The following is a 20,158-nucleotide window of genomic DNA, read 5'->3' as shown; positions in this document are numbered from 1 at the left end:
CACGCACGCACGCACGCACGCACACACACACACACACACACACACACACACACACACACACACAAAGGAACTTAACATGAGTAATTTTCATGTATTTTCCATATTTTGTTAAGAGACAGTATTTAACTGTTTTGGATGTCTGGCTTTACAGGTCTGTGTGTATATCTGTAGAGGGGGTTATGGCAGATCTGAAGGCACTTGTCATTTGTCACTTCTCAGGTTCTGTCGTAGCTCACCTGCATTGAATCAGGAACAGTCTGTTAGAGCTGTTTAATTGGATCAGCTGTATTAGTAAAGTGTGCAAATATGTACATTGATCAGCCGTAACCACTTGCCTAATATTGTGTAGGTTCAGCTTTTTCCATGAAAACATTTCTGACCTGTCGTGGTATGGACTTCACAAGATTTAAGGGGCTGAAAACCAAGACTTTTTTATTTCTTCTATTTTTTCAAGTTCTGAAATTTGCAAGGTGGTCCAGTACATTCCACAGATTCTTGATCACATTGATATCTGGTAAATTTGGATGCCAAGTCAACACCTAGATCTTTTTGTCATGTTTCTCAAACCATTCCTGAAAATCTTTTTCCAGGGTGACCAGTATCATTATGCTATTTAAACAGGTCACTGCTATTAGAGAATACCATTGTCATAAAGGGATGTACTTGAAAATATGTTTAGATAGGAGGTATGGACCCACAGATTCACAGTAAAACATTGACAAGAACATCACATTGCATCCTCCAGCTTTTGGTGATGGACAGGATCAGCACAGGGACTCTGGCCCATCTGTGGTGACCCCATATGCTGCATGTTCTGACTTCTTTCTATCAGGGCCACTGTTAGATCTTTTCATCAATTTGTGTTAAAGTACCTTGTTTGTCATTTCATTAAGCTTTTTTTTTCTTGTGGGTGCCCATTACCCCATCACTTTTTACTTCAAGAGTTGTTCTACTGTTCATCTGGCCATCACAAACTGGTCCCATAGTTGCTCAGATTTTTACGCTTGCCTATATTGCTTCCAACACATCATCATCATCAGGAAATGACTGTTCACTTGCTACTTTCCCACCCCTTGACAGTTATTTACTTCACCTGTGAGTGTTTTAATGAATTGGCATACATTGCTGTGAAAAAGTAACTTGATTTTTGTTATTTTTGCAAATTTGCCACATGAAATGGTTTCAGATCTTCCTATTAAATGCAATATTAAGGGGAGCATGTAATTAATATGCAAGGAGAACAAAATGAAAACATAAAACATAGTTGAACAAAATGTTCATTTCCTAATCTCTAAACTGGAAATAATCCATTTCACATTGCTCCGAAGGAATTTTAACCCAAAAATCTTTGAAGAATTGCTTTCATTCCACCCCAATGGAGAGCTTTAGAAGTTTGGATGGATTAGTGTGTTGATCAGATTTTCTCCTTTATGATTTTCACGTAGAATTCATGGTTTTGTGTTTGTCATGTTTGAGCTTGGCCCCGTATTAAAGGGAAATCGCAATTCCACTGCATGAATATTGTAAACATCTGTACATGTGTATATTTCCAACAGTTAGGGTCTATGATGGGGTCTATTGTTCAGATGTCCACAAATTTTTAAGCTTGAAGTGCAGAAAAAATCAGGAAGGAGACAAAAAACTTTTCATCTTACTTTATACCTGACCCTGAGTTGGAAAGTATAATAATATACCAGGAAGGTTTACTGTGGATTTCATCAATCTAGACAGCCAGGAAACTATAGATCATGTATTTTTTTTAATGTTTGAGAGTTGTATCTCAGTACAAAATTCGGTTGCCTTTATACAAATCTTCTTCTTCTTCTTTCGGCTGCTCCCATTAGGGGTCGCCACAGCGGATCATCCGTCTCCATACCACCCTGTCCTCTATATCTGCCTCTTTTACACCAACTACCTGCATGTCTTCCCTCACCACATCCATGAACCTCCTCCTTGGCCTTCCTCTTTTCCTCCTACCTGGTGGCTCCATCCTCAGCATTCTTCTACCAATATAATTCATGTCCCTTCTCTGCACATGTCCAAACCATCTCAATCTCGCCTCCCTCACCTTGTCACCAAAACATCCTACATGTGCTGTCCCTCTAATAAACTAATTTCTAATCTTGTCCATCCTCGTCACTCCCAACGAAAACCTCAACATCTTCAGCTCTGCTACCTCCAGCTCCACCTCCTGTTTTTTACTCAATGCCACTGTCTCTAATCCATACAACATCGCAGGTCTCACCACAGTCCTATAAACTTTCCCTTTCATTCTTGCAGATACTCTTCTATCACAAATCACTCCTGTCACTCTTCTCCACCCACTCCACCCTGCCTGCACTCTTTTCTTTACTTCCCTAACACACTCTCCATTACTTTGCACTGTTGACCCCAGGTACCTGAACTCCTCCACCTTCTCCACCTCTTCTCCCTGCAACCGCATCACTCCACTGCCCTCCCTCTCATTCACACACATGTACTCTGTCTTACTCCTACTGACTTTCATTCCCCTTTTCTCCAGCGCATATCTCCACCTCTCCAGGCTCTTCTCAACCTGCTCTCTACTCTCACCACAAATCACAATATCATCTGCAAACATCATAGTCCAGGGAGACTCCTGTCTGACCTCGTCCGTCAACCTGTCCATCACCACTGCAAACAGGAAAGGGCTCAGGGCCGATTCTTGATGCAGTCCAACCTTCACCCTGAACCAGTCTGTCGTACCTACTGCACACTTTACTGCCGTCACACTGTCCTCATACATGTCCTGCACCACCCTCACATACTTCTCTGACACACCTGACTTCCTCATACAATACCACAACTCCTCTCTCGGCACCCTGTCGTACGCTTTCTCTAAATCCACAAATACACAATGCAGCTCCTTCTGTCCTTCTCTATACTTCTCCATCAACATCCTCAAAGCAAATAAGGCATCTGTGGTGCTCTTCCTCGGCATGAAACCATACTGTTGCTCACAGATGGTCACCTCTTCTCTCAGCCTGGCTTCCACTACTCTTTCCCATAACTTCATGGTGTGACTGATCAACTTAATTCCCCTGTAGTTACTGCAGGTCTGCACATCTCCCTTATGCTTAAAGATCGGTACCAGCACACTCCTTCTCCATTCCTCAGGCATCCTCTCCCCTTCCAGAATCTTGTTAAACAATCTGGTTAAAAACTCCACTGCCATCTCTCCTAAACATCTCCACGCTTCTACCGGTATGTCATCTGGTCCAACCGACTTTCCATTCTTCATCCTCTTAATCGCTGCTCTCACTTCCTCCTTACTAATCCTATCTACATCCTGCTTCACCAACTCCACATCCTCCAACCTTCTCTCTCTCTGATTTTCCTCATTCATCAGCTGCTCAAAATACTCCCTCCATCTTCTCAACACACTCTCCTCACTAGTCAACACATTTCCCTCTCCATCCTTTATTGCTCTAACTTGCAGTACATCCTTCCCAGCTCGGTCCCTCTGCTTGGCCAATCGGTATAAATCCTTTTCTCCTTCCTTAGTGTCCAACCTCTTATACAGTTCCTCATATGCCTTTTCCTTGGCTTTCGCCACATCCCTTTTAACCTGCTGCCGCATCTCCTTGTACTCCTGCCTACTCTTCTCATTACTCTGTCGATCCCACTTCTGTTTTGCCAATCTCTTTCCCCTAATGCTCTCCTGCACTTCCTCATTCCACCACCACATCTCCTTGTCTTGCTTTCTATTTCCAGATGTCACACCAAGTACTTTTCTAGCTGCCTCCCTCATCACTCCTGCAGTAGTTGCCCAATCATCCGGCACCTCTTCACCACCACCAAGCCCCTGTCTGACCTCTTCCCTGAACCTCACACTACACTCTTCCTTCTTTAGTTTCCACCATCTTATTCTTCTTTCAAACCTTACTTTCCTCCTCTTCTTCTTCGCCTCCAAAACCATCATACAGACCACCATCCAATGCTGTCTAGCTACACTGTCCCCCGCCAACACCTTACAGTCTCCAATCTCCTTCAGGTTGCATCTCCTACACAGAAGATAATCCACCTGTGTGCACCTTCCTCCACTCTTATACGTCACCCTATGATCCTCCTTCTTCTTAAAATACGTGTTCACCACTGCCATTTCCATCCTTTTAGCAAAATCTACCACCATCTGCCCTTCCACATTCCTCTCCTTAAAACCATACCTACCCATCACCTCCTCATCACCTCTGTTCCCTTCACCTACATGCCCATTACAGTCTGCCCCAATCACCAATCGTTCTTTCCTAGGTACACCATCTACCACTTCATCTAATTCACTCCAGAATCTTTCTTTCTCCTCCATCTCACAGCCAACTTGTGGAGCATAGGCACTGATGACATTTATCATCATCCCTTCAACCACCTTCACGATCATCACCCTATCAGAAACTCTCTTCACCTCCACTACACTCTTACTGTACGCTTCCTTCAGAATCACCCCTACACCATTTCTCTTCCCATCCACACCATGATAAAACAGTTCGAACCCACCTCCAATGTTCCTGGCCTTACTCCCTTTCCACTTGGTCTCCTGAACACACAACACATCTACCTTTCTCCTCTCCATCATATCAGCTATCTCTCTCCCTTTACCCGTCATAGTACCAACATTTAAAGTACCAACCCGAACCTCTACTCTCCTACACTGCTCCTTTTCCTGCCGTCTCTGTAGACGCCTTCCTCCTCGCCTTCTCCTCCTTCGGCCAACAGTAGCCCGATTTCCACCGGTACCCTGTCGGCTAACGATACCTGTGGCGGTCGTTGTTAACCCGGGCCTCGACCGATCCGGTATGAAATTCTCATTTGTGATCCGCATATTTGATTTGGCACATGTTTTACGCTGGATGCCCTTCCTAACGCAACCCTCCCCATTTACCCGGGCTTGGGACCGGCACTAAGAGTACACTGGCTTGTGCTCCCCTAATGGCTGGGTTCCTTTATACAAATATTATTTAAAAAAAAAATAAAAAAATCATATACAAACATTAATAAATGATCAAACTTGCTGAAATTTGAGTAAACTTGCTAGCCTGTTGTAATAACGGCTTTTAGAAAATTGCATCCCAGACATGAAAGAGACATGAAACATCTGTAGACTAGCAGGTGTTTTTTTCAATATTTCAGGAATTCACTGACTTTTTTCTGGCTCTGGCTATAGTGGTGCTGAGATTAGGCAACAGACTCTGCTCCATGTCTGTCTCCCGTTCCTGTGAATCTTTCTCTTTTAGTTTTGACTGAGATCATCTGGAAACGTGTCGGAGCTATCAGCATAAAACCTCCTCACCTCCTCACAGGGCTGGATATAGAAAACCCAAAGGCCCTCAGTAGATTACACTGACATGAAACAGATGTAGATTTGAAGGTTATGTGCGTGAGTTAAGCAGTTCCCTAGGATGCGATTTTTTATCTGTTATCACACGGGCACATCTGTAGGTGCAGGATGTTTGCTGTTTTATAGTGTTTTGTGGATTAATTCCTGCTCTTATTAGATGTTTATTTAAATCTTTTATATATCATTATCTTAGTCTTTATATATAAATTTTTTTATGGTATATAAAACACTGCTTCTTCGGTTCTTATTTTCTCTACCAATAATTAAATTAAATTTCAAAAACTCCATGCGTATAGATTACACTATTACTAAACATCCATAAATACCCCCTGTGTGTGTATTTGTGTGTACATTTATGGCATCCAGAGCAACTGACAATTATCTCAACTGTATAAAATATACATTGAGGGTTAAGGGCCTTGCTCAAGGGCCAAGCAGTTGCAGCTTGACAGTGCTGGGATTTGAACTGACAGCCTTTTGCTCAGAACTCCAACACTTTAACCACTGAGGTACCACTTCATGAAGTAGACTCCATAGTGTATAATAACTCTGACATGAGAGTGTGTGATTCTTGAGGGAACAGTTTATACTTCCAACATTCTTTCCTGAGTGTCAGACTGTCTTTACCAAAACCTCACTCATTTGTGTTTTTAGGTAAAAATACACAAAAGTGTAACAGATCGCAGTTCGGTTCATTGGGAAACATTTTTCACAAGTCTGAATTGAGCGTAATTATATGTTATTTTTAGAAGTGTAATCTGCGTACATTCACATGTAAGTATTAAACACATCACATACATACCGATCCGTCCTGCTCCAGATTTCCCTTCATCAGTCAAAATAGTTTTAAGTGTTTTTATATTATTATTTATTTATATTTTGTGCACCCTTTTCTCTCAGGGTATCTCCGGTCAATGGGATACATTTAGCCACTTGACCAGAAGCACTTGAAAGTTTTTGTGCTGCTCATGTGACACCATTTGACAGTCCTACTCTTACTATCTCTAAGAGATATATAGAAAGTAACCTGTTTCTTTAGTCATTTGCATTGCTTACTTTGGGTTTGTGTTTGTTTTCCTTTGCCATTATAGGCTTCAGTGCGACTGCAAGCACAACACTTGCGGCCCATCATGTGACCGGTGTTGCCCTGGATTCAACCAGTTACCCTGGAAACCGGCCACCACTGACAATGCTAATGAGTGTGAACGTGAGTTTCTCCACTTTTTCCATTACCAAATTAATCCTCTCTGACAAGCTTAACACGTGTCTCTGTTTCCAGTGCTTTTTTCCAGGTAAAAAGACAGAGGATTTGGTCATGCTTCTGTCGTTAAATCAGTAGTAAATCATGCATGTGCTTTTCTTGATGCAATCATGCATCCTGTTAGGCTTTGGCATGACTTTCTGAAGTCAATTTTCTTAGCGTGTTGCCACTTTAAGATGTCTATATACGTTTTTAGAAACCAATCAGGTGACACGCTGGAAGCCATGCCTATGTTTCCACTCCAAAAACAAAACAGAACACGGCAATCTACATGTTCAGTCAGCTCAAATGAATGTACAGTATATTTAAATAACAGACTGACAGAAGCATACATTCAAACATACACAAATGCTGTTCACATATACAAACATATTATTTGTTAATGTTCTGCCAGTCAAAAGCAATAGATGTTCTATTCTCATCACTGCAAAGATACTACTGTTGAGCAAGGCCCTTCTTGCTCAACAGTAGCATATATGAGATCAATGTAGGTCATTTAAAAATTAATATAATGATAATTATTTATTTTGAATAAAATATACATTCTAAAATGAAATCTTCTTTTCACTGAAACTAAAAGACTCAAATCTAGTCCAGAATGACAATACACTATATTTTTAAAGGTATTGGGTCACCTGACTTTTCCTGCTATGTGTGGTTCTTTTCCAAACTGTTACCACAAAGCTGGAGGCACTCAATTGTATAGGAGATCTTTTTGCATTTACTTGAACTGGAAATTCAATCCTGGTCCAGCATGGCAATGCCCCTTTGCACAAAGTGAGCTCCTTGAAGATATGGTTTACATGCTTTGGAGAGGAAGATCTCGAGTGGCCTGTTATAGAGCTCTGATCTCATCCCTACTAAACATCTTTGGGATAAATTGGAATGCTGACTGCACCCCAGGCCTCCTCACCTACATCAGTACCTGCCTTTCGTAATACTCTTGTCCAAAATCTAGTGGAACATCTTCCCAGAAGAGTGGAGGAAATTATAAGAGCAAATTGGGACTAAATATGGAATTCAATGCATAGTGTATCTCTGTGCACAAAGCGAGCTTTATAACATGGTTTGCCAAATTTAGCTTGGAAGTATGTAAGTTTTTTAATGTTTTATACTTCATATTTGTATAATTACAGCATCTAAAAGGCTTGAGCTAATCTATAATGACAGTAGGGTGAGGGAAGGAAGTTTTTAAAATTTTGTTTCATGTGTAGAGATTAGTACTTGAGTGAGTGATTTCTCCCTTCAACCAACTGTCATTATCTCTATTAAAAATCTTTTAATGACTGTCATTATAAAATGGAGGATGTTTGAGAAATACCCTCAAGCAGTTCACACTCCAGAGCGATTTTGAATGAATTGGCAGGGGGATATTAGCGTTGGTTTGTTTCTTTTATGTGAAACCTGCAATTAACAAATCTAAATAAAGCGTAAAACACAGATGGCGATGTTTGTGTCAGACACACCAACAGCATTACGGCTCGTATTATTTCGTTTTTAGCTTTGAACCTGCACTGGAATGGTTTATTTAAACAGCTTTGGGGTTCCCCTTTATTGATGTGGTCATATGACTGCTGAGTAAAAAGGTGAACATAATGAAATTTTGAATAGTTTTGAATAAGGGCTCATGTGGAGATCTTTTGCCACCTCATTGGTGTGTTACATTTTATTTTGTTGTAAAGTTTTTTATTAGAACCTGTTGAAAGTTTAAATTGCTATTGAGTTTCTTGACTTAATGTTTGGATGCACACTATCTGAATATTGTTCTCTTTTTTTCTTGACTGACCTCGCAGCTATTTGCTTTGTTGTTCGATTGTGTGTGTGTGTGTGTGTGTGTGTGTGTGTGTGTGTGTGTGTGTGTGTGTGTGTGTGTGTGTTTTCTATTCTATTGTTCTATTGTCTATTGTGTGTCTCCTCTGCCACCCTTTCAACTCCCCATTCCAGTTAAATTGACACTGATCAATAATATACTTTCTGTGCTTCTATCTACAGAATGCAACTGCCACAGACACTCGTTTAAGTGTTATTACGACCCCAAAGTAGAACAGAGAAGAGCCAGTCTGAACATTCAGGGCGAGTACCAGGGGGGAGGAATGTGTGTGGAGTGTCAGGTAGGCAAATACAGAAATACACTGGCAAGTGAGGCTGAATATACAGTATATTGACAGATGCACTGTTGCAGTAGTCATAGATATGTTTAATGATCTTGGCATTTCGTGTCTGTGCAGCACCACACAACAGGAATCAACTGTGAGCGTTGTGTACCAGGGTACTACAGGTCACCTCACCACCCTCTGGAGTCACCACAGGCCTGTTCAAGTCAGTGTGCAACCGAATAGAAACAATATCTCATGTAATTTCTTATGTCCTTAATACTCAAGATTCTCAAGGCTCTCTCGCACTTTCTCTCTGCAGAGTGTTTATGTGAGACAGATTTCACCGACGGCACGTGTGAGGATCTGACGGGTCGCTGCTACTGTAAGCCCAACTACACTGGAGAGAACTGCGACTCTTGTGCAGATGGATATGAGAACTTTCCGGCCTGCTACTGTGAGGTTTTTGTGTGTATGAGTGTGTGTGTGTGTGTGTGTGTGTGTGTGTGTGTGTGTGTGTGTGTGTGTACATTTAGATACAGCAGTTACCATGTTTTTAAAAATCAGAGTTTTGATATTTGCTCAATTAAATAATTCATTTCATAACTGCAATCAGGATATTAAGCTATGAGAGATAAGACTGTACATCTGGACCCACTCCCAAATAATCAGTATAATCTATAATGCATATAATTCTTTTTTATTCCTCGAAACATTATGCTTGATATGTACTGTGTATAATAGAGGCTCTTATATCAGCCTTGCAGTCTGTGGCAATTTTGACACCCTGATTTTTGAGCGAAACTGTAAATTGCTGAATGTGGTTTTATTTCAGAGCAATGTAAATCTAGTGTGTTGGTATGTTTGTGTGTGCTTGCTTTAGTGGTCACTCCAACCTTCCCCACTAATCTTAATGGAGAGGCTCGACCTGCGGGAGAGATCATCAGTAAGACTTATCTCTTGATTTTCAATCCTTCTACTCTAGTCCTATTATATTGTCTTTAAACTTGCTGTGTGTGTTTGTGTGTGTGTGTGTGTGTGTGTGTGTGTGTGTGTGTGTGTGTGTGTGTGTGTGTGTGTGTGTGTGTGTGTGCGTGTTTCTGTTGTTTTGGGGGTTTTTTAGACTGTGAGTGTAACGCAGCAGGCACAGAGGGGAATTCGTGTAAGGCAGATCCAAACACACGGACCTGCGTGTGTAAACCTGGTTTCACAGAACAGCACTGTGACACGTGTGCTCCTGGGTACTACGGCCTCAACTGCTATCGTAAGAACACACAGACACACACACAGATGCACACACGTGCGAACATGGGAATTTATGTTTGTTGCACTAAGCAATATGTCCAAATTGTAAGGACATCAGTGATGTACTGGGGAATTATTAAATATTTCGTATGTATGTATGTACTGTATGTATGTATGTATGTATGTATCTATCTATTTATAATTTTTAACAAAACCAACTGTTCATCATAGCTTTAAACACATCAGAAATCTTTCAGTGTATTTGGAGTTGGATCCATGGACCAGATTTTATTTATTTATTTATTTATTTATTTTGGCATGTGATTTATGTGTGTATTTGTGTGTGCATGTGTTTGCAGATGTGTGTGTGTGTGTGTGTGTGTGTGTGTGTGTGTGTGTGTGTGTGTGTGTGTGTGTATGTGTGTGTATGCGTGTGTGTGTTTGTACAAAATTTTTTTTGGCAGTTTTTCTTTCCAAGAAAAAGACAGCATCTGAACAAACACACACATTGGTGGTCTGTCAAAATATGTGGTTCTGTGCTGTTCAGCTATTTTTTCCCTGTTTACCTGCATGTGTGAGGTATTTGTGGGAAGTGAATACCACCCACAAACAAAAGCAACTGACCGTTACACTGCTGCAAAGAATGCACAAACACATGCAACACACACACACACACACACACACACACACACACACACACACACACACACACACACATAGTGTATCTAACTCTCTGTCCTTCTTCCAGGCTGTCAGTGCACAGGTCCAGGTTTACAGGATGGGTCATGTGATGTGGTAACAGGACAATGTGTGTGTAGAAGCGGCTTTTATGGCTATTCCTGCGACCAGTGTGCTTCTGGGTATTTTAACTACCCTCTATGCCAGTGTGAGTGTGTGCCAAGTGTAATCCACTTATGTCTTTCGTTATACAGTACATACACCTGCAATTTAATGTGTATTCAGTTTGATGACAAAAATCAGAAAAGTGGACCTGTCTTTCTCTCATTCTCTCTCTTGCTCTCTCTCTCTTTTTCGCTCTCTCTCTATTTGTAGTGTGTGGCTGTAGTGCAGTTGGCTCTCTACCTGATGGCTGTGACTCCACTGGTCATTGTTTGTGTCGGCCAGAGTTTACAGGCACTCGCTGTGACGAGTGCCGCTCTGGCTTTCACTCTTATCCCAACTGTGAGGGTAAGAAACTACACACACACACACACACACACACACACACACACACACACACACACACACACACACACACACACAGCCAACACACACTCTTCTAATATACTAATTCGAGCTGTGTACCTCACTGTAGCTGTTTTTAGTCTTCTCTGACTCTTTCTTTCAGTGTGCACCTGTGACCTGAGGACCTCCCAGGACTTAAACTGCAATGCAGCAGGGCAGTGCCACTGTAAACCCAACTACAGTGGCCCCAGGTGTGAGTCCTGTGCTCCGGGCTACTACAGTTACCCTACCTGCACACGTAAGTCTGCTACTCTCTGTAGAAGTTTTACAACAGTCTGCAATTAAAGTTAAAAAACAAAACGGATGAAATGTGGACTATTTTTGTGATCATTACACATATTTTCAATAGTTCTGTGTAGGGTGGCAAAATTCCAGAAATTTTTTTAAGACTTAAAACTTTCCATAGGAATTAACTGAAATATATGAAATTTATAGGGAAGTAATGGGAATAAACTGGGAATTAACAAAGTTGGTGGTTAGCCAATAACAGGGAAGTTAAATGTGGTTTAAAAAAATTTTGCAAGAGAATCTTGGTTAAAACAAATCGAATGCGAATCGAATTTACCCTGTACACTTATCAATGCACCTAGCACACTTACAGCAGGGTTACTGAGGCCACACCCCCTGCATGCACTGTGCATTCCTGCATAAAATAACACATCATTTATGGAATCATCATGATTCTGGAAACAAAAATCAAAATCAAAGTCAAAAGTGTTTGTTTCAAATCTGTATTAGTTTGCATGCATGTCAGCATATGAGCAAACAAAATGTATATTTATGTTTATATATTATTTTTGTTTATATGATTTCTAATCGATTCCCATAAATTCTCATAAATTCCCATAAATTCCTGGCAAGTTTCCAACTTGTTATATTTCCAAAATTCCCCAGATGAATTTCCCATGGAAAATTTACCATTGTGAACATTGGAACAGTTGTATAATTAAAAACAGTGTTAGGGGAAGTGATTAAGATTTTGAACATTAATACTAGAAATGCCAAGCTACCACAGTTGGGCCCTTCAGCATGGCCTTTATCCCTCACTTACACAGTTGTATAAAATAAAGAATTGTAAAGGTGTCTGCCAAATTCAATAAATGTAAATAAAGAAGGTATATGTTTATATAAAGGTGTATATTAGTAAAGGGTAGAGATATCTAAGCAGTGCATATCAATCACAGTTTCCTGTTTAATTCATGTCAATTTTATACTAATGTTGATCTTTTTGTCTGTCAGCCTGCCAGTGCTCAGACGAGGGCTCTCGGTTCACTGTGTGTGATTCAGTCTCAGGGCAGTGTGTGTGTCAACCCAACGTGGTGGGTCAAAAGTGTGACTCATGCAGCTCTGGAACCTACAACTTTCCCCAGTGCCAAGGTGAGTTTGTTTGGAGACTATTTCCAGGGCTGATCTCACACACAGTCATTTCACACTCTTATTCCATTTTTCATTTCCTTTTTCATTTAGGTGGTAGGTGTAATCCTGCTGGCTCTGTGGAGAATGGAGACTTGTTCACACTGGTATGTACTGGAATTGTTTCACACAAAGAATAAGTGTTGATGGGAAATTTCTTTGTCTGTTAGTAACTTAAGCTGTGGCATCATTATTGAGAAATTCACCCTGAACATCATTATCATTATCACTGTTACATATTCTTTAGGGCTACTGCGAGTGCAAACCCAATGTGGAGGGTGTGGCCTGTGACAGATGCAAACCTCTTTATTGGAACTTGTCACCTGATACCTTGTTTGGATGTTCAAGTAAGAAATAAGATTAACGATCCCTAAGCAATATAACACTTGTGAAATGATTAATAGATTGTAATGCATTGTATTGGTTTATGACTGTGTGCAGACTGTGAGTGTAACAATGCGGGGACTGTGAGTGAAGTGGCAGAGTGTTTGCAGGTGTGTTCATTTTCTTTTCCAAATAATAAGTATATATTAGCATGTTGTATACTAGGTGTAAAGATTGCCCTTTTCTGAGCTTCATGTTGAGTGTGTCTGTGTTTTATCAGAATAATGGGCAGTGCTACTGCAAGCCTAACGTGTGCAGTGGAACATGTGCGGTGTGTAAGGACGGCTACTTCCACCTGGAACATAGCAACTACTTCGGGTGTCAGGGTAAGTTTTTTTTAGATCATGAATGAGCTAGAAGTATGGGAAAAATGTTTTGTTTGAACATGATACATTTTATATACACATCAGTGATATTTTAAATATCATTAGTACATTAATAATGTTGTCATTACAATTATTTTGTCCCAAATGAGTGTTTTAGCAGGTTTTCACAATGTGTGTGTATATATGTGTATGTGTGTATATTCAGGTTGTCAGTGTGATATTGGAGGTTCTGCTAGTCGCTCATGTGATGAAAGAAATGGCAGGTGTAGGTGCAGACCCAATGTAGAGGGACCCAAATGCAACCAGTAAGTCCAAATCCATACTGTATCTTTTATAAACATAACTGCACACAGTATCATTCTACAACAAAGCTCCACATTACTTCCTAGCCCACGTCCAGATCACTATTTCCCTGACCTGCACCACATGAAGTTTGAGGTGGAAGAAGGCACGACGTTGGATGGGCGCTCAGTGCGTTTTGGCTACAATCCGCTGGAATTTGAGGGCTTTAGCTGGAGAGGCTATGCTCAGATGTCCTCTATTCAGGTGAGAGTCAGAATGGACAACAGAAAAAGGCAAATATAATTATTAAGTGTGTGTTCAAGTGACAAGAACAAGTGAAAAATGATATGATGTCTAATTATCTATAAAGGCATATTATGTGGTTATTTTACTAGCTGACTTGTGCAGAAATATTGTATCCATGCTCATTATGTCCCATGCATGTTTAATGCTCTTCCTGAGAATTGGTGAATATAATGACTTTGATAAACCATCATTTTGCCTGTGGCTTGGTGAAAGAGCTGTGTATAACAGTTAGATTTTTGAATGCTGCTTTTGGCTTTGTGCTGTAGTTCCGGTGGTGGGTTTAAGAAAAGCTTTGCTTTTTTCGCTTTTTTATTTTTTCCTCCTTGCTCTCCATTTCGCACGTTCTCTCGCTCCGTAGCCACGGGTGCTAATTGAGGTGGTGGTCGGCTCTCCGGATCTCTTCCATGTGGTGTTGCACTATGTTAACCGTGGAGGCACGGACATCTGGGGACGTGTCTCTGTGGTGGAGGACATCAGGAATTTCCAATGCAGCAACTGTAAGTTCAACTACTTTCTGTCCCTTCTTCCTTTATCTCGCTCTCTCTCCTTGCCCTTGCTACCAGTTTCTGATTCTTAATGCAGTCGATCTCAGGCGCATGAGCAGTGCTTCCAAAAGCTGGTCTTGCTTTTTGATTGGCTCGGTTGCTGTGGCCCCTCCCCTCCAAACCTGCACCAAGGACTTACTATAAACACACAGACCCAGACCTTCCCAACTCCAGGTCTTTAACATAGACCTTTGCTATATACCTCCCCTTCCCATTTCACTTATTCCCTCCCTCCACACTTTCCTCACTTTTGTCTATCTCAGAGCGCAGTTAAATTGACGGTGCACGTGAATGAGGTGGACATGTACCTCACGCGTTTCATCCTCAGATATGTAAGCACTGAGACTGCTGTTTCCCATGGCAAAATCACAGCCTATCCCAACAGCAGAAGAGGTATGTCTAACGAGTGCAGTAACCAGTGACTAGCCCTTGTCTGTCACCGATTCTATTCTTTTTGAATAATAGTTTGACCTTTTATATTTGAAGCACAAATACTTTTGAGTTGAAACTGTAATACTGAATAATAATGGAAGAAAAAATGTGTCAATAATGAAGATGTAAGCTAATGTAGCATGATGTTTTAATCGATTTTCTTTCTTGCTCTCTTTGCCCAGGTTCTGAACAGTCCAAACAGATCGTTTTTGCTTACAGTTCAGAGCCGACATTTGTAAATGTGCCTCAGAACAGTTTTGTTGAGCCTTTTGTACTCAATCCTGGCACTTGGACCATCATCATCGAAGCTGAAGGCATTCTCCTGGTGAGAAAAATGTTACTGTTCTCTTCTGTACTTAATTAAAAGCGTGTAATTTTCACTCTTGTCATGTCAATGCAAACAAAAAAAATTATGTAGTTAAAAACTACATTATATGGACAAAAGTATTGGACACCGGACTTTCCCAGCCATTTGTGGTTCTTTTCCAAACCATTAGCGCAACCCTGAGGGCACACAATGGCACAAGGTGCAGTAGCATGAAATTTTCCATTCACTCGAACTAGGAGACCCAACCCTGTTCCAGCATGACAATCCCCCTTTGCACAAAGTAAACTCCATAAAGATGTGCTTTGCTTAGGTTGGAGTGGAAGATCTCCTTCTAAAGAGCTCTGACCTCAACCGCTTTAAACACCATTAGGATGATTTGGAACGCTGACTGCACCCCAGGCCTCCTCAGCTTACCTACATCAGTACCAGTACCAGACTTTACTAACACCGTTGTGTCTAAATGAGCACAAATCTCCACAAGTAGACTCCAAATTCTAGTGGATCATCTTCCCAGAGGAGTGGGGCAAATTGGGACTAAATGTGGAATGCGATGCTCAAAAAGCTCATACCATACTTATGATTAGGTGTCTGCAATCTTTTGGTAATATAGTGTATGTATTTGTATTCTTACCTTCTGAAATCATTAGGTGTGATTAGTATATTGGCCACGGTTACAGAATATGAGTGTCGAGTTTCCTAGTTTATCTTTTATCTTTCTCTTATTGTGATTGTGTACTTGCGCAGGATTATTTAGTGCTGTTGCCCAGTGCGTACTATGAAGCTCCTATTCTGCAGCTGAAAGTGACCGAACCCTGTATATACAGCTCAACGCATGAGCCCAGTCAAAAGTCAGTACATTCACACACTTATTTAGTTGTTGTCTATTTTACTTGTTCCTAATGAAGTAGAGTGGAAAAGAATGGCATTTTTGTGTGTAGTTGTTTGCAGTATAAGTACCTGTCTCTGGAGGAGTTCCCATCTCTCTCTGGGAAGGATGCCAGCTGTAGAGCGGATAATCATCTGCCCAGACCGTGCTCTGTAGAGAAGATTACACCTCGGCATCCCAGCATGGCCGTGTGCAGTGGCAATGACGTGAGTGTTGGACCCACAGCCGTGGAAACTCCCCTGTTATGTAATAAAACATGGTTATAGTTTATGCATTGACTTGTACTTATTAGGTTGCAAGATATTTAGATATGTGTTTATTGTGTGTGTGTGTGTGTGTGTGTATGTGTGTGTGTGTGTGTGTGTGTGTGCAGATCAATGTGCAGCTGCGTGGTCGAGTACCTTTACCCGGTGAATATATTCTGGTAGTGGAGTACACAAGTGAAGAAAAAGCTCCACAGACCCTTACTGTGTCTGTTAACACACCTGGAGGACGCAACCAACAAGAGCACATCACACTTCTCCACTGCAAGTACAGGTGTGTTTATGTAAACATGTTTTTTTAAAGCCAGGGTTAAACTCGGTGTGTTTATGACCTTATACAGTGGCAAAACAGACAGGTTTCCACATTGACCTGTAAAATATGTAACAATTTTATCCAATTATTCTTAAAATAAATATTAACTGCCATAATTATATATATTGTCATTTCATCTTCTCCCGCTTATCCGTAATTCGGGTCGCGGGGGCAGCAGTCTAAGCAGATTCCCCAGACACTTCTCCGTGTCCAGGGATCAGGCTGTCAAGGCCCCCGCCTTCGACTGCTGCCCAACCCTCTCAGCACCGGTCCCTTACGGTCCCTCCTGCAGGTGGTGAGCCCATTGGAAGGCGGCCCCACGTCGCTCCGACGTCACGGTCCTTGGTTTTATTTTCTCGTAAGGGTCTCCTGGAGCATAGAGGGTTAAGGGCCTTGCTCAAGGGCCCAAGAGTGGCAGCTTGGCGATACCGGGGCTTGAACCCCCGACCTTCCGATCGCTAACCCAGCGCCTTAACCGCTGGAGCCACCACTCCCCAATTATATATATATATGAGAAGAGTGAGAAAAAGGGAAATATGTTACTGACACAAATTTCTAATTCAACATACTTTTTTGTGTTTTTTTCGTATCAGCAACTGCAGACCAATTTGAAAATATAAAATAAGGACTATCTTTATGTCTCTCATTAAAGGTCACTGATATTACATATTACAATATTACAATTACAATATTACAATACAGCATAGGGCTGTATTAGGAATTCAACTCTATTGTATTTTAAATGGGATTATATATTTTTTTCTTTGTATTATTTTACAAATTATTTATTTGTAAATTTTAATGGGTTAAGCCTAGCCATAAACTCAGTGGTTAAGCCTAAAATCACTGATCAGAAAGGCAGGGCTTCAAGTCACAACACATTTAAGCTGTTCCTGTTGGGACCCTAACCCCCTCTGCTCCAAGGGTGCACCATGTTCTGAACCCAGTTTCCAAATTTATTACGATATACAAAAAATTTTTTTCACTGTGCTTAAAAACTTTATTTTCTAAATGTTAAGCCATCAAAAAATTAGGGAAACCATGCTATTTTTTTTATTTGAAATGCCTTTTATTGGAGAAATTGTGGCCTCCTCTGTTTTAATCACATTAGTAGGCTATTAGATTTTTTTTTAAAAGCTTCAATAATTGTCATGAATTTTGTGATTAGATTGTTGTCAAAGCACACGCTATTAACCCAAGTGGTTAATTAGCTAAAGTTCTGCCACACAAAACAAACATTTCTGTCTGTCTGCAAACTACACAAGAGGTTTTTTTTGTTCACATACTAACAATGATATGAAAATCATTATCAATATTATTTGTGAAAATTTTTCTTTCCAAAAATTACTAAAGAATTCTTTTTGTGTTTTAGTTTCTTGTGTCGTGCAGTGTCTATCGATGAAATGCACCGCATTGCTGTCTTCACTATTTCAACTGAAGTTGATGTGCAGCTCATTGCAGACCAAAGCAATTTCTTTCTGGTGAGAAATCTTTTGTCCTGTTACTTACTTTTTAACTATATCTTTTAACTATATCTATAAACTTGGACTTTATAAAAACGAAGAAAAAAAAACGCCTGGTTCTCTTTCTCTTATGTATTTTTGAGGTGTCCCAGCTTGGTTTATGACTTATGTTGCGTTTTATGGCTTATGTTGAGTTAATTGTAAAATTAAACATAATGTTTTAGTATCAAAGGTGGTAGGTTTTTTTAAAAAAGTGTGTAGTATGATATATACATCATATATTATACTACTATTATTATTTTTATTATATTTTCTGTATGAGCTGATTATAGAGTATACACTGTATGGCAGATGTTTTACACTATGGTATATTTTAAATGTATACCAAATTGAAAACCTTATATTTTAATGATTTATAATCAAAAAAGTTACAATGTTTTATCATCACGGTCTGTGTGATATGTGAGACTTGATCTTAATGCAGCTATAATCTCTGTGTTCTTAAAAGTGGTGTTGCATGTTTATCTAATTCTACTTCCAGCACAAAGTGTACCTGATCCCTCATGCTCAGTTCACAATGGAGTATCTGAGACCTGGAGTGCACTGTATCAGCACCCATGGACACTTTGAACCTGACAGGTACTACTACATGCTTAATCACAATGACTGAGCAAAAGCGAGAATGTGATGTGATGTGATGTATCGTGACAAAATCGTCTGTTGTAAATTGACCATTTGTCATGTACTACATTAGGACTAAGAGAAAGGAGGACGGTGTATTGCAGCGTGTGTGCAACATGATGCTTTTGTGCTTATATGAAGATTAATCATATTGAATGATGGACTCATGTCTCTTCTTCTAGTGGTTCCTGCATCCCCTCTCGCTTCCAGACCCCATCTCAGTCTCTGGTTCTAAAGGAGGGCCAGGCTTCCTTATCTGATAATGTGCATGTTGACCCTGCTCATGTGACGGCCCGTGACACGCCCCCAGCTGCCATTGACAATGGCGACCACATCCGTCTAGACTCTGCTCAGGTTCACGTAACATAAATATTTATTTTGTTCGAGTTTACATGTACATGTATTTGTTCACATTCTGTGTAATGGGGCATCAGTCACTATGATGGTTTAAGAGTTCTAAATTACTGATCGGTTTTCTCTTTCTTTCTTTCTTTCTTTCTTTCTTTCTTTCTTTCTTTCTTTCTTTCTTTCTTTCTTTCTTTCTTTCTCAGAATGCAGTAATATATTCAACACAAGTGCATGCCTTGGGACGCTACGTGTTCATCCTACACTACCATCAGCCACTGCACCCAAGCTTCACAGTACAGATTTATGTAAATGGTGGACGAATTTGGCAGGGTGAGGATCAATTAGCAGTAATAAAACTGCCACACTATTAGCTACGAGTTAATGTGATAAGGAAAGCAAAAGACCGAGCCACTTATTATTTTTTGAACTGTTGAGCTCTTGCATTTTTATAATGTACAACCCTTTCCATCTCAGGCCATGCCAATGCCACATTCTGTCCCCATGGCTATGGCTGCCGCAGCGTTCTGATCTCAGAAAACCAGATAATTCTAGATGTAACTGATCATGAGGTCATTGTGAATGTGCAAGTCCAAGATGGCAAAACACTCTGGCTGGTAAGTGATTATCTTTGAAAAAATAATGTATAGAAAGCTTTGGTGCTGTTATAACAATCTGACAAAGTTGTGTGTGTGTGTGTGTGTGTGTGTGTGTGTGTGTGTTTGTGTGTTTGTGTGTGTGTGTTGTTGTTGTACAGGATTATATTCTGGTGGTTCCAGAGAGCAGCTACAGCTCGAGTTATCTGTCCGAAGAGCCACTGGATAAATCCTATGACTTCATCAGCAACTGTGGACAAAACAGCTTCTACATCAAGTACATGAAACTTACAGAAATAAAAGTGTCAATATAAATATATAAAATATGAATGTATTAAGTGTGTGTAAAAGTCATTTAGCATAGATTTTAGATGCTTATTGAATACATTTAAGGCATT

The 20,158-nt window shown here is 40.4% G+C and overlaps 1 protein-coding gene across 2 annotated transcripts in view; it reads left to right on the top strand.

Annotated features, from left to right (window-relative positions):
• The window catches only part of lama5 (laminin, alpha 5), a 77,124-nt gene that overhangs the window by 29,972 nt on the left and 26,994 nt on the right, over positions 1-20,158 (top strand). The window contains exons 7-33 of one of the 2 annotated variants that reach the window (XM_083570068.1): positions 6,445-6,560; positions 8,607-8,725; positions 8,843-8,933; positions 9,030-9,164; positions 9,591-9,653; positions 9,831-9,971; positions 10,701-10,838; positions 11,006-11,140; positions 11,301-11,435; positions 12,437-12,574; positions 12,665-12,717; positions 12,858-12,957; positions 13,052-13,104; positions 13,215-13,320; positions 13,526-13,625; positions 13,710-13,866; positions 14,717-14,846; positions 15,068-15,210; positions 15,958-16,061; positions 16,152-16,305; positions 16,473-16,636; positions 18,048-18,156; positions 18,680-18,777; positions 19,002-19,173; positions 19,371-19,497; positions 19,642-19,781; positions 19,922-20,037. In XM_083570068.1, the coding sequence (XP_083426194.1) occupies positions 6,445-6,560; positions 8,607-8,725; positions 8,843-8,933; positions 9,030-9,164; positions 9,591-9,653; positions 9,831-9,971; positions 10,701-10,838; positions 11,006-11,140; positions 11,301-11,435; positions 12,437-12,574; positions 12,665-12,717; positions 12,858-12,957; positions 13,052-13,104; positions 13,215-13,320; positions 13,526-13,625; positions 13,710-13,866; positions 14,717-14,846; positions 15,068-15,210; positions 15,958-16,061; positions 16,152-16,305; positions 16,473-16,636; positions 18,048-18,156; positions 18,680-18,777; positions 19,002-19,173; positions 19,371-19,497; positions 19,642-19,781; positions 19,922-20,037 (3,237 nt within the window). Of the gene's footprint in view, positions 1-6,444; positions 6,561-8,606; positions 8,726-8,842; positions 8,934-9,029; positions 9,165-9,590; positions 9,654-9,830; positions 9,972-10,700; positions 10,839-11,005; positions 11,141-11,300; positions 11,436-12,436; positions 12,575-12,664; positions 12,718-12,857; positions 12,958-13,051; positions 13,105-13,214; positions 13,321-13,525; positions 13,626-13,709; positions 13,867-14,266; positions 14,406-14,716; positions 14,847-15,067; positions 15,211-15,957; positions 16,062-16,151; positions 16,306-16,472; positions 16,637-18,047; positions 18,157-18,679; positions 18,778-19,001; positions 19,174-19,370; positions 19,498-19,641; positions 19,782-19,921; positions 20,038-20,158 lie in introns of both variants that reach the window. The other variant, XM_083570067.1, reaches the window with a different exon arrangement.

The sequence above is a fragment of the Silurus aristotelis genome (genome assembly GCF_946808225.1).
Source record: "Silurus aristotelis genome assembly, chromosome: 19".
Classification (NCBI taxonomy): Eukaryota; Metazoa; Chordata; class Actinopteri; order Siluriformes; family Siluridae; genus Silurus; species Silurus aristotelis.
Note: the sequence above shows the minus strand (reverse complement) of the source record. Positions and strands in the feature narration are given on the sequence as shown.